We start from the raw sequence: 15,625 nt of genomic DNA, 5'->3' as shown, positions 1-15,625 counted from the left end.
ATTAGCACGTACCTCTATGACCAAGTCCCAAGACCAGGTCCTTGGTCATTGTGCCAACCGAACAATGACACATGTGTGCAAACATTCCATGAACAGTAACCAGCAAAAAATTAGCAACAAAAAGCAAAGTTTCAACCATGATAATATTCCTCAAAGCAAAATATTGCCACAGCTCTCAGGTCAAACAAACCACCAGTTGTTGCTTGGATTAAGCACAAGGCAGCCAGCACGCGGGTTGACCCTGCAACCTCCGACGCAGTCTGATCACCATCATATCATTGCTCCATAACATCCGATATCATCCATCAATCCCATCTTATCCCCATGTGACGATCCATGAAACACCATCGCCATCAGCAGTAAGCAGATCATCAGGGGTCTCCGCCATGGAGTCGTCGGCGGCGAGGAGGCAGCCCAGCACGAGCAGCAGCAGCATGAGCAGCCAGCAGGTCTCGGGCTTCAGCGGCTACAGCAAGGCGGCCTCCGACGGGTACCCGTACCCCTCCTCCTCCCCGGACACCTCCTACCGGCACCGGCGGCAGGCCTCCTCGTACAGCGCGCCGTTCTCTTCCCAGCTGAGCCGGAGCTCCACCCGCAGCAGCAGCAGCTCGTTCAAGGCCGCGGCGCGGGGCGTCGCCGGCGTGTTTGGCACCTGCTTCGTGCCCCGGGTCAGGAAGGCCGAGGCAGAGCAAGAACGGGAGGTCTCCCAGGTCTCTAGGGGAAGCAGGAGCGCAGGCTTCCATGTCTCCACGGATTCAGGTACCATTAGGACTTCACCCTCTGTTTTGTCAGTAATTTTTTGTCCATCATGATCCTCCTGTGGCTTAAGTATCAAATTAATCAGCATGGAAATTTTTAAGAGGAACAGAGAATTTATGGAATATGGTCTATGGATGTTGACAAATTTGATTGCAGCAGGGACAGAGGGTGCAGGGCTCACCGCTGCAGACATATTCAGAGCAACATCGAACTTCAGCGAGAAGAACATGGTGAGGGAGGGAGCTTCTTGCAGCGTCTTCAAAGGGAAGCTCAGGGACGGGTCCCAAGTTGCCGTCAAGCGTGCCAGAAAGGTCAGGAAAATGAAGATCATAGTTATATTTGGCAAGTATCAGGAGCAACTATATAACTGAATATTTCGTTGCTGCAGTTAAACGGTCAGTATCTATCTGCTGAACTTGCCAGGGAGCTCGAAACGCTTCAGAAGATCGAGCACCAGAACTTGGTGAGGTTCCTCGGGTTCTTCGAGCAGAGAGACGAAACTCTGATCGTCGTCGAGTACGTCGACAATGGCTCCCTAAGGGAACACTTGGATGGTATGCATTTCAACTGAACTCTGCATTCACATTTCTAATTTCATGCCTTGGCTTAATAAAGTTGGGGCGGGGGGAAACCCCTTTCTTTTCAAAAAAAAAACATTTCTAATTTCAGTTGGCTACATTTGCCAGAAAAAATATTTATGCAATTTTATTGGAATTAGTAATTAGCTCGTAACAAACATTTTTGTATGGAAGTAATTGCAATACTAGAAAGAGATACTGACCAAGATTTCTGCAAAATTCAGAGTCGCGCGGAACCGGGCTAGAACTTGCGCAGCGGCTCAACATCGCGATCGACGTGGCTCACGCTATCACCTACCTACACGAATACGCAGGTAATCCAATCAGATCCCTCGAAATGGCATTGTTTACACTTCATTTGTATACTTGGTAAAAAACAAAGGAAGGGAAATATGATATGCAGTACGTGGTAGTTATAGCAGAGTGTGCATGGTGATTGTCTGAACTTGGTAACTCATGGCGGATGGCAGAACGGGCGGTGATCCACCGGGACATCCGGTCGTCGAACGTGCTGCTGACGGGCGCGCTGGCGGCGAAGGTGGCCGGGTTCGGGCTGGCTCGGGTGGCCAGCGACGGCGAGGCGACGCAGGTGACGACGCAGGTGGTGGGCACGGCCGGGTACCTGGACCCGGAGTACCTGGGCACGCTCCAGCTCACGGACAAGAGCGACGTCTACTCCTTCGGCGTCCTCCTCGTCGAGCTCGTCACCGGCCGGCCGCCCATCGAGCGCCGCGGCGGCCTCGAGCCCCGCGCCACCACCAAGTGGGCGCTGCAGAAGTTCCGGGGAGGCGACGCGGTGGTGGCCATGGACCCGAGGATGCGGCGGAGCCCGGCATCGGTGGCGGCGGTGGAGGGGATGCTCCGGCTGGCCGAGCAGTGCGTCATGCCGGCGAGGCAGGACCGGCCGTCCATGCGGCGGTGCAACGAGGCGCTGTGGACCGTGCGAAGGGACTTCCACCGGAGGCAGGAGCCGCGGCAGGATGGGCCGGCCGCCGGCGGCGGCGTCGGAGACAGGAGCTCCGAGTGGGTTAGCCGATGACGATGCCTCCCAAGTTGCCGTCCCTGACCAGTGTTTAACTGTTTATACCAAGGAAGATTTGCAGTTTTCTTAGAAGAAGATCATTACACTTGTAAAGCGAAACCAACTTATGAACTCGTATTTTACAAACACTTGTGTAAATATCGAACCAATAAAACAAAGATTTGGAGAAATTCTGCTCGAAATGTCCTCCGGCAGCATCTGAAGCACATGGTAAAGTGAGAATTTACTTTGGAAATACTTTCTCAAGCAACTAACAAATACAGTAACTATTTCTAGGTGGACACTAAGAACCATTTGATCTAAACACTGAGAAAGTATTTATCTGACTTGCAGCCCAAAAAAAGAGTATAAATGGACTAGCAGACAGTATTTATCTGACTGCTATGTACAATTGCTCATAACTGAAGAATGTGCGCCCGATTAGATATTATTCGAAACTCTGCGATCTCAGGATGAATTTTACTGCAAGCAAAGATCACCTCGTCATCTCACTGATAAAACAGCAGAGATCACCTCGTCATCTAAATCCCCAGCCTCTTCTTTTAAAGAGAAAACGGAAAACCAGCAGTTCAGAATCTGGACCCTTGTACAAGAACAACCACAATGGGCTTGCAAACGTCATGCTTAAACTGCTCAGCAAAAACAGACCAGCTTGATAGTTGTAGCTCCAAAAAAGGGCAACAGCAGCAGACTCCAAATGATGGGTTTGTCCATTATGCAACGCACCACTGCTGTGCGGCACATCGGAGATCGGTTAGCCCTCGCCAGCGACAACATTTTGCCACGATCTGTAAAGATACCAAGCACAACTTAAGAATTTATAACTCAGCTGCACCACGTACTTGTTCTTAGTGTAGAAGATTTCATAAATGGATTTCAGATGTGAACTTATGCCAGAAAATAACATACAGTTTTTGCAAGAAAATCTAAAGCTAGGCAACAGGATGATATTATATCAACAAGGTTATTCAATTATTTAGCAATCTCCATTTTTGCCTAGCAACTGAGTTCATGCTTCATTATCTACTTAACCTATCAATGGCCCTAGTGAAATTTTGAGGGTAATATGCAATTGGCCTGCTTCCCATAAAATGGTCCATATAAATGGCACACGAGTCCAGATTCTCCAATGAAACAACAGGTTCATTTTATTTAGGACAACATAACCTTGAGTCATTGACATCACTTTTCCATGTTTGCAGTAAAACACCTGAGTTACACACTTGATAAAGTATGTCCTTCAGTTGATTTACAGAAGGTAAAAGTTTTAAGGTGAGACTAAATTACATCTTAGATCCATGACTACCTGTATTTCCAACTGTACGTCCAAAAAGTCTGATGAAGCTACTTAGTCTTTCTGAAGATGAGATCAGCACTGAATTTCATATTTCAGGAAAGAGAAACAGCGTACTAAACTTAGTTTTAGTTCTAAGTAGCTGAGTCAAGCATTATCCAGACAGTAACTGAGATACGCCTGACATATTAAAACTTGCAACAATATCATCATGATAAATTCCACAAAAAGAACACACACACACACACGCACACACAAATGAAAGATACGCCTGACATATTAAAACTTGCAACAATATCATCATGATAAATTCGACAAAAAGAACACACACACACACACACACAAATGAAAGATACGCCTGACATATTAAAACTTGCAACAATATCATCATGATAAATTCGACAAAAAGAACACACACACACACACACACACACACAAATGAAATGACTTGCACAATCTGTATGTAATTCTAAGCCTCTCAACAGTAAATAAACGACTCGGAGATCAGTTAGTCATAGCGACAACAGTGTGCCATGATCCGAAAATATACCATGCACAAAACTAATAACCAGTAGTTTAACTCAGCATTCCATTTCGGTAAGGTATGTGCTGGTACTACTACCTCTGTCCCATAATATAAGATGTTATTACAACCGATAATAACATCTTATTTTATGGGACAGAGGGAGTAATTCAGAAGGTTACAAGACTGAGCCTGGTATGTGTACAGCTACCCTAGTAAACTAGTTTTTTTTAACAAAAAGAAAATAGGAAGCAAGGTTACAGGATAACACAAGATCATCAAGTTTGCGTGCACATTTACCAATACGAACGATGTGTGAAGTTCATTTCAGGAAAGAGGAACAACATAAACTACGCTCAGTTTTAGCTCAAACTTCAAAGTAGCTGTGTCAAGCATTATCCTGACAGTAAATGAGATATGCCTGACATACTAAAAGCTTACGACAATATCATCACGATAAATTCGACAAGGAAAACACACACAAAATTGATTAAAATGACTTGCACAATCTGTACGCAAACAGCTCAACAGAAAACAAACAGACTCAGAGATCAGCTAGTCATAGCGATAACAGTGTGCCATGATCTGAAAAGATGCCACGAACAGAACTAATAACAGTCGGTTCAACTCAGCATTCCACTTTGGTAAGTTATGTGTTAGTACTAATTCCAAAGGTTACAAGACTGAGCCTGATGTACACCTATGCTATTAAGCTAGTTTTCTTTTTAACAAAAAGAAAATCTGAAGCATGGTTACATGTTAATACAAGATCATCAAGTTTGCGTGCACATTTAGATTTAGCCATACGACCGATGCATGTCATGGCCCTTAACAACTAGTACAATATGAAAACAAATTACATTATGTTTTCCCATGCCACACATTCAATTTTCACTAGCTAGACAAAATTGCAATATGGATAATAATTGTTGACAAGAGACAAGGAAGGGCCAGTATCATACCTGGAGTGTAGAAGCTCATGTAGGGTAGGACGCTGAAGTAGACCCCAGGCTCGTCAACCTTCTTAGGCTGCCCGGAATTGAGGTTGATCATAAACAAGCCAACATCCGTGCTAACGAAGATGACACCCACACCCTCTGCAGACCCAACAACAATTGACGCCTTCTCGTGATCGGCAACAGGTATAATTTTCTCTAGCTCGATGACCCTGCACTGTACCCACTCTGCAGGTTCTTCAGCATCCACCTTCCTTGACCACACATAAAGGCTGGAGCCCTGGAGGCAGGCAAAGCCAAGTGAAGTGTCCTCCATGGCCATGAGGGCAACCTCGTACACGTCCCGGCACGGTGGGTCGACAATGGACAGGCGATTCTTGCCCAGATCATACTTGACGATGGCGTTGCCCCGGCTAAGCGTGAAGTAGACTCCATCTCCGACGACGGCGCCTCGCCTAGGCTGGAGATAGGGTGTGTGGTAGTAGTGGTCTGCGAGTCTCTCTCGCTCCATGTACCGGACAAAGGATTCACAGCCGCTGTCGAGGCATACTGGCACGCTCCACTCATCCGCCTCCGACGAGTACACGCTCGCGAACACGGTGTCCTTGCACTCAGGGGTGGCGGCGAAGACGACGCGGAAGGGGCCCCCGCCGTGGCAGTCGAGGTGGTCGCAGCCGTGGGCGGCGCAGAGCAGCACCGCGGACTCGATGAGGCAGAACCAGTCGATGTCCGGCCCGTGCACGGCGCGGCGGTGGCCCGTGACGGGGTTCCAGACGAGGAAGTCGACGCCGTCGTCCTCCGCCGTGTGGACGAGGACGCGGCCGTGGCGGCAGTCGAGGGCCCGTCGGAGCCCGCCCGGGTGGGGGAAGTCCGGCATGGAGGTGGTGGAGGCGAAGCGGGCGGGCGGGGGACCTTCGATCGCCTGGAGCCTGTGGAGGAGGCCGAGGAGGGGAGGGGCGCCGTGGGAGGCGCGGTAGCGGCGGAGGAAGCCCGGGTCGCAGATGATGCGGAGCCACCGCTTGCAGACGAGCGCCGCGCGGAAGAGGTGCTCCGGCTCGTCCGGCGGGAGGCGGAGGAGGACCTCGTCCGTGACGTCGTCGATCAGCTGCGGAGGCGCGCGTCGCGTCGCCATGGGTGCGCTCGTGGAGGGGGGGGGGGGGGGGTTGGGGGGGGGGGGGGTGGGGGTGGGGGGAGAGTCGGGGCGGAGCGAGGAAGCTGCACATCCTTCTTCTTCTTTTCTTTTTTTATTTTGATTTTGATAACCGGCGAACGTGAGATTTTTAAGCATCCTAAAATGAACATTTCTGATGACAATTTGTGTTGTTGCGATGATTGCAAATTTCTTTGGCAGAACCGTTCAATTCAAAAAAAAAAGAGGTCGCCTCGTGGATGGGGCATTGGATCTGTGATGGAGTTGTGCAGTCCGACGGGTCGACGGTGTTGTGGGGCTGACGGTTGGCGGCTGCTACCTTGGTCGGCTGCGCAAGGAGGGAAGGTTGATGTACTCCAAGTGAAGGCTCGCCCAGTGCATGTTGATGCCGGCGATGACGACACCTAAGGGCGTTTCCTGTTGGGGGTATCATCGTGGAGCTTCGAAGCCTCCCTTGCCTCGGGCTTTTGATTGTCAGGTGAAAATCTTTGATCCCGATTTGCCGGAGCAGACGATATTGTCATTCCCAATGGCACCTCTCTCGGGGGGGGGGGGGGGGGGGTGTCACTTTCAAGATCATTCAGCCCTATTGCGTCTTCCTAGGGCCAGACCTGAATGGCATCGTGGCAGGCATGAGGCCAAACCGGTGGTGTGAGAGGTCCACGTGGTCATTTTTGTGGCAACAACGGTGTTGAGGAGCGAGGTTTTGGTCACGGTGGGGTTTTGGTAGTTAGCTTTCGTTCGACGAGTCTGACGGGATTTCGTCTTGGGTTGTCTTTGCTGCTGTGAAGTCGGAGCTGTTTGGTGTCATCTGTGCGGCGACGATGACCGATGTTAGATGGCCCGATGTTGTAGGTCGTGTTCAGTGCAAATCTTCCCATCTCCCCTTCGTAGTTCGTCATCAGAATCAGAGCCGCCTATCTCCAACGTGAGGTTCTAGCTATTTGGTGAGGTAGCTGCAGAGGTGGCTTTGTTGGGAGCAATAGTAGACTCACGGGGCGATTTTTTTTACAGACTTCACGGAATAGTAAACATGGAGGATTAGGATTGGATTTAGAGGGTTGAAAGGGGCCCATCCTCTGAAAATCATCAGGGGGTTCTAGTTTGATTAGTTGGAACAAGTTTGTATTAGCCTCGTAAAGACCCGTGAGTGTAGCATTTTTGCTTTGTTGGTGATCCGTCTGCAAGAGAATTCGGAGTCGCCTGCTCGAAGAAGGGCAAAGACATCCAAATTCATAGACCACCTAGCGATGTAATTTTTATTATTTCTGGTATTTGTTGTACTGCTATGATTGAAGATGAATAGATCGGAAATTTTCTTGCAAAAAAAAAGACAATGACGATGACACCTTTAGGCAACATTGGCTCTAGCCTTCCTTTGGATGGTGTGTGTCCAGTTCGTGTCGGTAGCCAGGCCGGTCATGTTGTAAACGTTTTCACCCAGTTTTTTGTAAATTAACTACCCACTTATGAACTCGTCTTCTACAAATACTCGTATATTCTGACCCAAGAAAGTAAAGACTTTGAGAAAATTGGTTCCAACATTCCCCGGTAGCATCTCAGATCTCACGCACAGAAATGGGCTGCTAGACTGAGAATTCTCCTTGGAAATTTGACTGAAAACAATCTGGTCTAAACATCGAGACTGGTGCAAGTATAAATGGGTTGATAGATCTTCATCTAACTGCTAATTTTGGTGCAAGCGAAGATAAGCTCGTCGTCACTAATAAAACAACGAAGGCCAGCATATATTTTCTCATTCCCTGACATCTGCTTTCAGATAAAAAAACAGAAACCCAGCAGTTCAGAATCTGGACCTTTGTGGCCTTGCACATAAACAAGCTCCGGGCATCACAAGAAACTGAAGAAATGCAGACCAGCGCCTGAAGCCGTACAACAAAAACAGGGACCCCTTGAGTACATACATCAGGTTGACACATAACAGGGTCATGATGAACAGTGCGGCACATCATCAGTTAGAAAATAATTCATGTGTCACAAAATTCTTCCTCAAAACTCAACTGTATTTCTATACTGTAAAACTATATCTGCCCTGCCGAACTAGTTAACTGATGGATGGGGAGCGGCATACAGGATTTCTGATCTCATGGTGCAGACCGCGCTCGCTCCCCGGTGTGTTGCGGTGTGCAGAGGTCCCGTCCTGGGAGAGCCAGGCCGGCCCCTTGATCTGCTTCACCACCGGAGCCACTAATCGATGTTGTTCCGCGAAAACGACGGCAACGGTGCGCCTTCTTGGGGTCGTAGGATGACGAGGACAAGGAACATCCCGAGCATCGGCAGAACCACGAGCCATTTCAGCAGCTTGAAGTAGTGCACGTGGAAGGTGAGCGAGTACTCGTCGGCAAAGTGGAGCCCGTGTTTGTCGACCATCTCCACGAGCACTGTTCCTGTGGTTCTGACGGGCACGGTAGGAAGCTGCATCTGCTTGTGTCCTGGTTCATTGTAGACTTGACTAACCACAATACGCCTGTCTCCCTGGTAATTCCCAGGGACGAGTAGAGTTACCTGAAACCCAGAGGTAGAATGGAGATAGTTTGGAGTTAGTAAAAGTATTAGGTTTGTCCGTCAGGTTAGGTTTTGGGCTGACAGGATGTACCGTGACATTGTAAGGAGCTTGATTCCCATAGGGAACCCTGTACTTGTCTACAATCTCAAATTCGACCCAGAAATGTTTACCCTCTTCATCACGGAATGTCCTGGAACCATGCTTAACATAAATACCTTGACGGTTGTGCCTATATGCAGCATTATTCCTTCCTTGGTTTGATGATCTCCATTCCTACAATCAAGTTAGAATGAGAAGTAACCTTGTTACCATCTATGTATAAACCAAGCTCAATCAGAAGTTGCAAAGGGTTCACCCAAGGCTACGCATCGCCTACCTTGAGAGGATGGTGCGGTGAGGGAGTGGAAAAGCAAAAGACATTGCCATTCATGGTAGTAACAATCAGATCAAGGTCATCTCCGCCATCCACATTGTCAGCCAAAACCATAGTGTACCTGTCAATGTGCAAAGCAGTGAGCTCATTCTGGTGAAATGCAAGTACAATATCCAAAAATGCTACCAAATGTTTTTAAGAGCAGAGAAGAAACGGCATACGAGGTCTCTCCAATGTCGACAACATCTGCACAGCCACTAGAGCCCTCGATCAAATACAAATAACCATCAAAGGATGTAGTAGCAAGGGTTAGTCCTTGCGTCTTTTCTCCACGTTTGCTCATGTCAACTAACAAGACCGGACTCATGATCCTTCCATGTGTTCTATATGGGAAAGGCTGAACTTTTGAGCCATCCTTTCCACTAAGAACGTAGATGTTTCCTGATACAGTTGGGACCACAACATCAGTGTGGCCATCTCCATTGACGTCCCCGACAGTAGGTCGCTGTCATCATATGATAATAACAATCAGATTGAATATAGAAAAGCCTAGATGCAACAAAGTAAAGAAGATGAAGATGCTGCAATAGAAATACGTCTATGTGATAACTTTATTTAACTAAAACCAAATATGATGTTTTGTATCCGTCTTAAACAATTTTTAGTAGTACCAGAAGGCAGAATGGTTGAATATTAAGGAGATTGAAGCAAGATTCTGGATGAACCGTATTCTCCTGAGCTAAAATAGGCAAGCAGCTTCAGCATGTGTAGCCATTGCATAGTATAGATTGTCAGGAGACTTGGATTACATTGGCATATGAATAGACAACCAAATTTATATAAGCATTCAGTTACCACCGTACAGAGAATAGGGTGAAACTTGCCTGTGGAACAAGGCTCTTCAGATGCACCTCCCAGATTTCGTCTCCCTCTGCAGTCCAAGCTGCTACATTACCATGCACATCAGCAGTGACCATCTCGATCTTACCATCATCATTGATGTCTGCTGCAATGACTGGTGCATGGATCTCAGCCATCTCAAGGGGGAAATTTTTCCTAGTCTTACCTATATTAACAAATCAACAACAAAGAGCTCATGGTTACTTCACATATATCAGCGCATCAAAGATAAAAGTATGAACAATGTGGAAATTCACTTTTTTTTCCCTATGAGGATTTCAGTGGATTATAAACGAATTTTCCAAATGAAAAAAAGCATGATAAAAACTGATTATAGTTTACACTAGGTCTTGTACAATTCTAGTGAAGAAACACTAGGCTACCAGAGTTAAATGTATGCAGTATATGAAATGACAGCTCAGGCTAAATCTGCTTTTGGATACAGCACTACACATTATGAGGTTAAGAACTTACCGTGATGATCAAGAACATAAAACAAGCCATAGGAAGTTCCGACAAGGATATCCAAATTTCCATCACCATCCAAATCAACCACAGTTGGAGACGAATATGCATGGGCAAGGAATTTCCCGCTTTCGGTACTCAAATCGAGTTCTGCTGTCCATTTAACTTGTTTTGTGTCAAGGTTAAAAACAACTATACTGCTTGCAATATATTTTCCTATGTCAATCCCTCCTAGCTCTTTTAAATGCTCTGCATTATCATAATACCTGCCAGTAAAAGACAGCAGATTACTAGACTGCAAAAGGAACACCACCACGGTAACACAGGCAATAATATATAATGAAGTGCTCATGTTGCGGTTGGAAGTTTTGCATTAAGAAAAAACATTTCAATCATAATGAAAAAATAGCACAGCAAGATTAAAAAAAAAACTAGCTTTTGCTTTAGTACCTTCAATTATTACTGGAACAAGCATGATACAGAACAAAAACAATCAAAGCAAAGCATAAATTTAGCCAGGAAAGCAAATGCACAATCTAACTGAGACTAGCTATAAGCACCATCATCAACCAACCAGTCCATAAAAAGAGAGAACAAAAGGGGTCCTATTTTTGAAAAAATAATCTTGGAGAGCATTAATGAAACATGTATGCAACATAGGACATCACAAATAAACTGGCATTCAGAACTTCTTATTTATGAGTCGTCATCCAGATGTCATGAGCAACACCCACGAAATGCATTAGTAGCAGAGAAAGCAGCCTTACTCGCGGTCAAAGAAGTAAGATACAGCAATAACCATTTCTTGTACACCGTCATTGTCAATATCTGCAATTACCTGTAGAAAAAATGTCAAACCAAGTAACCAACTCAAGAACATTACTAGAACAAACATCAAAATTTATGTAAAATGGAACAAAAAGGTTCACTTACTGGGGTCGACAATATGTGAGCATCTATGCTCACATAATCTTCCTCTTTCTCATGCTCTTGTTCTTTCCAATCCTCGTCTCCCCACCAGGTATCATTAACATAATCATCATAATCATAACTGTACTCTTCAGGGAGATCTTCTGCATCCCGAAACAAATCAAATGATGCATTAGCTTCCTCCTCTAAAGGCTCGTCATTTTCAACAGTTGATTCTCCTGTTGTTCCTGCATCACTTCCATGAGTTTCTGCACTTCCCGTTTGATCATCACTTTTATCTGCTGTTTGAAGCAACCTTCTCTGAGCATGTGATGCACTCTCTGTCGTGGTTTTCGGATGTTTTGGCAACTCTGGATTCTCCTTTTCAGCGGTAGGATTAGGTTTTGTTTCGGCTGACTGTAGCTCAGATGGATGTTTCAAGGGATCAGCTCCCTGTGGTGTGTTGGTTGTACTTCCTGCAGTAATAAACAGAAAACGTCAAAATGCATACTTCCTGCATCCACACCCACAGCAGGATGGCATGGATAGTCCACTACCCACACATCAGAGTAGTGCAATGATTACTGTTTGCATGTAACGTCAATTTTTTTTTAAACATTATCAATCCTCATACTGGTGAGTGGTGACAACAGACAAATTGTACATTTATATACCAACTCAAATATGTGAAAAAGTGAACTGTACAATCTACAAGTATAAGTGAGCCTAGTTGACAAATATGTTCACCAAAGCAATACTTTGTGGTGGGGGATCAAGACAAAGTTTTTTAGTTTTCTCAGAGGGAAAAACACCAACACCAAACTAATAGCCCCTGATTCAAATGTAAAGAAACAGTACATATAACTTCCGCAAAGCTTACCAGATACAGATTGCTAGAGAAAAATCTATACATCCAAATGCAAAAATAAAACAAGGCATTAGTATAGACCAGTGAGAGATGTGGCATCAGATTATAAGCTAACTTACGTGACTGAGGTTCCTTTGAAGATTCATCTCCAACCGATTTGTCCTGAATGTTTGGGTGAGATTCCTCAGAAGTAGCTTGTTTCGCAATTGAACTGTCATCAACATCCGGGTGGGAACGGTCTACTGGATCAGGATTTAGCCCAACGTGCCAATCTTTACGAACTTTCCTACGAGGTACCTCTAGCTTGTCCATCATCAGATAACCTGATATCCTACATAACAAACAAATAAAGATCCGCATGTTCATAGAAAAAAATGCCAATATTGAGTTCCTTACCTGAAGAAATTCACTACACCGTTGTAAGTAGCCAACACTATTTCCCGTGTGCCATCCTTGTCAATGTCATAGAGAAGAGGACTTGAATGAACATTTGACTGGTGAAACGCAGGCCATCCTGGAATTAATGTTTCAACAAATATATATTAAAAAGAAAAGCAAACCAGACCAATTAAAAGAAGGATATGGATAACAGATATTCAACTGAAAGTTCTTAAACTAATATAATATAGTTCGGTTAAATTTTTTTGAGAATATGTGCAAAGAGCTCAGCATAGCATGCCAAATGAAAGGATGAAACCTCACCTGGTAGTTTGTCTCCATCGGAACCTTCAAGCACTTCTAAGTAATGGACAAACGATGGCACCACTACTTCCAACTTTCCATCACTATCACAACAAAAAGAAGTTCATTCAAGTGTGTTTGGAATAGAATTATAAAAAGATAGAAGGTGCTAAGGCAGCAACTGGAAGCAAAAAAAATTTGTGCATGCATCTGGCATTTAAATATTTAATAAGTCAAATTTAGCATGTCTATGAAATGCATGCACTTTGGACTTTGTAAGCTAAAATCATATAGGGGAAGCAAGCTACAGCTACTTTGTTTATGGCGATGATCATGGATTTCGAGTCGCGCGACTAGTCACGGCTAGTCAATGAGTCGCAAAAAAATGTCGACTCGACTTAGTGTCGACTCGAGTCGCGACTAGTCGCAACTGCAGGCTCGACTTTTTCCGAGTCGCTACCCCAGAGTGACTCGGATGAGTCACGACTCGAAAACCATGGCAATGATTTACTTATCTGATCTACCACATTATTACTATAGTGATCAAACAGAGGGAACACACTACTCTTTACAGAGCATGGAGCGATAATTTCGTCTTTAGGTAAACAAAAAAGGATGGAAACATGAAATGATCAAGTACATATGACACAGATCAGCGTGATACTAATGGCAGAAGAGGCTAAATAACTTCTCAAGCATATACCTGTTGATATCAGCAATCAGCGGACTTGCATAAATGCTGGAACTAACTTCGGTCTGCCATCTCAGCTCCACGTGTTTTGGACACTTGGTACTCAACAATGCATCTTCATCACTACAGAAGGTTTACAGATGTTATATTGTTATATAAGTGTATACATCAAGCCGTACAGATTGCTGACATTATTTGCCTAGGCCCCTTTGAAATATGTAATGTGCATAATGGTTAGATACAACACATATCCTCTGGTCTAACTAAATTACTAATGTAAGTTGTGTGCTTGTACCATTTGCAGGTCAGCAGGTGTGCACATAAATTAGTCATGGATAAAAGCACTTCACTTAAGTTGGAGTCTTCTTTAGTGAAGAAAAAAACAATACTAAACATCAATAATTTGAAGAAAAACGTATTTTAATCTAACAAACCAAGCTACTCTGTTTACAGATATAAAATGTAGTAAGCATTCTATTAATTAGCTATGCATTGTGCTCCCTGTATGGTGTTTTCTATCGGTTTTAAGAATTAATGTGCCAGTGAAATTCAGGAGCAGCAAAATCATTAGCATCGTTGATATCTAATGCCACATGATATCTATGTCAACAAGTTCGAAGCTATATTTAGTTCTATCCGAGATCAGCAGATGTTCCAGACAACAATTTTGCAGAAGCCATACATGGATCCCCTGATTTTTCTGTGAATTTCAGGAGATACTCGTGTTTTATGGCAACTTTCACTGTAAAGAGCTATCATAAAACTACACTTCTAGGAGGCGTCGGTGAAGTTCTTACTAGGTTTTGGTTGTAGGCCTCACAGAAGCAAGAGTTTTTCACCTTTTCAGCTCACTATTTTGTCTTTTCATTCTTTTTCTAGGTTGGGTGTGGTAGAGCGGGGGGCTGTAAGAGTTTAGTGGGTTTTAACTCTTATGGGAACATGGATATGTGCAAAATTGCTGGATAAAAATTCCCTGGGCCCAGTGAACCCACGGTTTGATAGGTGAGGACATGCAATCAGATTATGTGCATCATATGTGCAGGCCAAATGGAGCTCAGGTTCACACAAGCAACCAGACCAATGTGTGTCAGGATTGGGAATAGCATTCTTCTGCACAAGTAGCCTGTTTAACTATAACATAACATAGAACATCAGGCTCAGATGATCAACTAGCAATGTGAGATGCAGATACTTGACTAGTATACCAGAATTTAAGCACTGAATATGCCAATTACAGAAATCATAGAGTGGTTCAACATAGTTTGTGGACATAGCGTCACTCTAACATAAACAGAGACTCTGGTGTGAAGGCATGAACTGAGCACTGGCACAGCAATCACACACAAACTGGTTCAGGTAAACAACAGCAACGCGGCTACGAAGAACCACACAGGAAATGGTTAACGCCAAATGTTGCAGCGAAACTAGCATAAACGACGGGAGCTAACATATCATCCGATCGTTTCCGGCTCCGAGGATCTAGCAGCGATCCCAAATCTAGAGCGACTCGCGGGGAGGGGCGGCTTGGGAGGGGGAAGAGCGCGACTCACAGGTGGGGGTAGCCGAGCATGTCGTCGCTGGCCTCGCGCTGGCGGAACTTGTTGGTCCTGTTCGCAGCATCCTCCCCCGCGGCGGCCGCGCCCGCCGCGAGGAGGGCGCACACGGCGAGGGCGAGGAGGGGACGCATCTGCGGCCGGAGGAGCCTAGGGGTCCACGGGGTGGCGGTCGCGACGCACCGCGACGAGGCGGCGGGGGTGATGGTGAAGGAGATCTCGCCCCGGCGAGCGAGCGAGCGGGCGGGGGCGGAGTGGTGGGGGAGGCGGAGGGAGCGAGCAGGAGGACGAACTCGGAGCGAGCCGCTCGTCGGGGTGGAAAGCTGGAATGGCGGAGGAAACGAGGGGGGTTTGTG

At 45.6% G+C, this 15,625-nt stretch overlaps 3 protein-coding genes across 4 annotated transcripts; 1 reads left to right on the top strand and 2 right to left on the bottom strand.

Moving 5' to 3' along the window:
• Nucleotides 1-86: 86 nt before the first annotated feature.
• Nucleotides 87-2,505, top strand: LOC125511249 (calmodulin-binding receptor-like cytoplasmic kinase 2). 2 transcript variants are annotated; one of them, XM_048676577.1, is made up of 5 exons: nt 87-759; nt 919-1,070; nt 1,148-1,313; nt 1,562-1,651; nt 1,808-2,505. In XM_048676577.1, the coding sequence occupies exons 1-5, from the start codon at nt 387-389 to the stop codon at nt 2,374-2,376; spliced, it is 1,350 nt and encodes a 449-aa protein (XP_048532534.1). In that variant the 5' UTR covers nt 87-386; the 3' UTR covers nt 2,377-2,505. The 2 variants fall into 2 exon arrangements, with proteins under 2 accessions (XP_048532534.1, XP_048532532.1); XM_048676575.1 differs by having other exon boundaries at nt 94-759; nt 916-1,070.
• A 110-nt stretch (nt 2,506-2,615) lies between these two features.
• On the bottom strand, nt 2,616-6,299 carry LOC125511250. Its single transcript, XM_048676578.1, has 2 exons — nt 5,159-6,299; nt 2,616-3,167 (listed from the first exon to the last, which is right to left on the bottom strand). Exons 1-2 carry the CDS (start codon nt 6,282-6,284, stop codon nt 3,013-3,015), a joined length of 1,281 nt encoding a protein of 426 aa, XP_048532535.1. The 5' UTR covers nt 6,285-6,299; the 3' UTR covers nt 2,616-3,012.
• A 1,865-nt stretch (nt 6,300-8,164) lies between these two features.
• LOC125511248 (protein DEFECTIVE IN EXINE FORMATION 1) lies at nt 8,165-15,606 on the bottom strand. The gene is made up of 13 exons (XM_048676574.1): nt 15,267-15,606; nt 13,729-13,839; nt 13,047-13,129; nt 12,741-12,858; nt 12,464-12,675; nt 11,501-11,952; nt 11,335-11,405; nt 10,577-10,833; nt 10,087-10,268; nt 9,424-9,707; nt 9,206-9,323; nt 8,920-9,102; nt 8,165-8,828 (listed from the first exon to the last, which is right to left on the bottom strand). Exons 1-13 carry the CDS (start codon nt 15,401-15,403, stop codon nt 8,511-8,513), a joined length of 2,526 nt encoding a protein of 841 aa, XP_048532531.1. The 5' UTR covers nt 15,404-15,606; the 3' UTR covers nt 8,165-8,510.
• Between the last annotated feature and the right edge of the window lie 19 nt (nt 15,607-15,625).

Source organism: Triticum urartu, chromosome 5 (genome assembly GCF_003073215.2).
Source record: "Triticum urartu cultivar G1812 chromosome 5, Tu2.1, whole genome shotgun sequence".
In the NCBI taxonomy this organism is placed as follows: Eukaryota; Viridiplantae; Streptophyta; class Magnoliopsida; order Poales; family Poaceae; genus Triticum; species Triticum urartu.
This window is presented reverse-complemented; position numbering and strand designations above follow the sequence as displayed.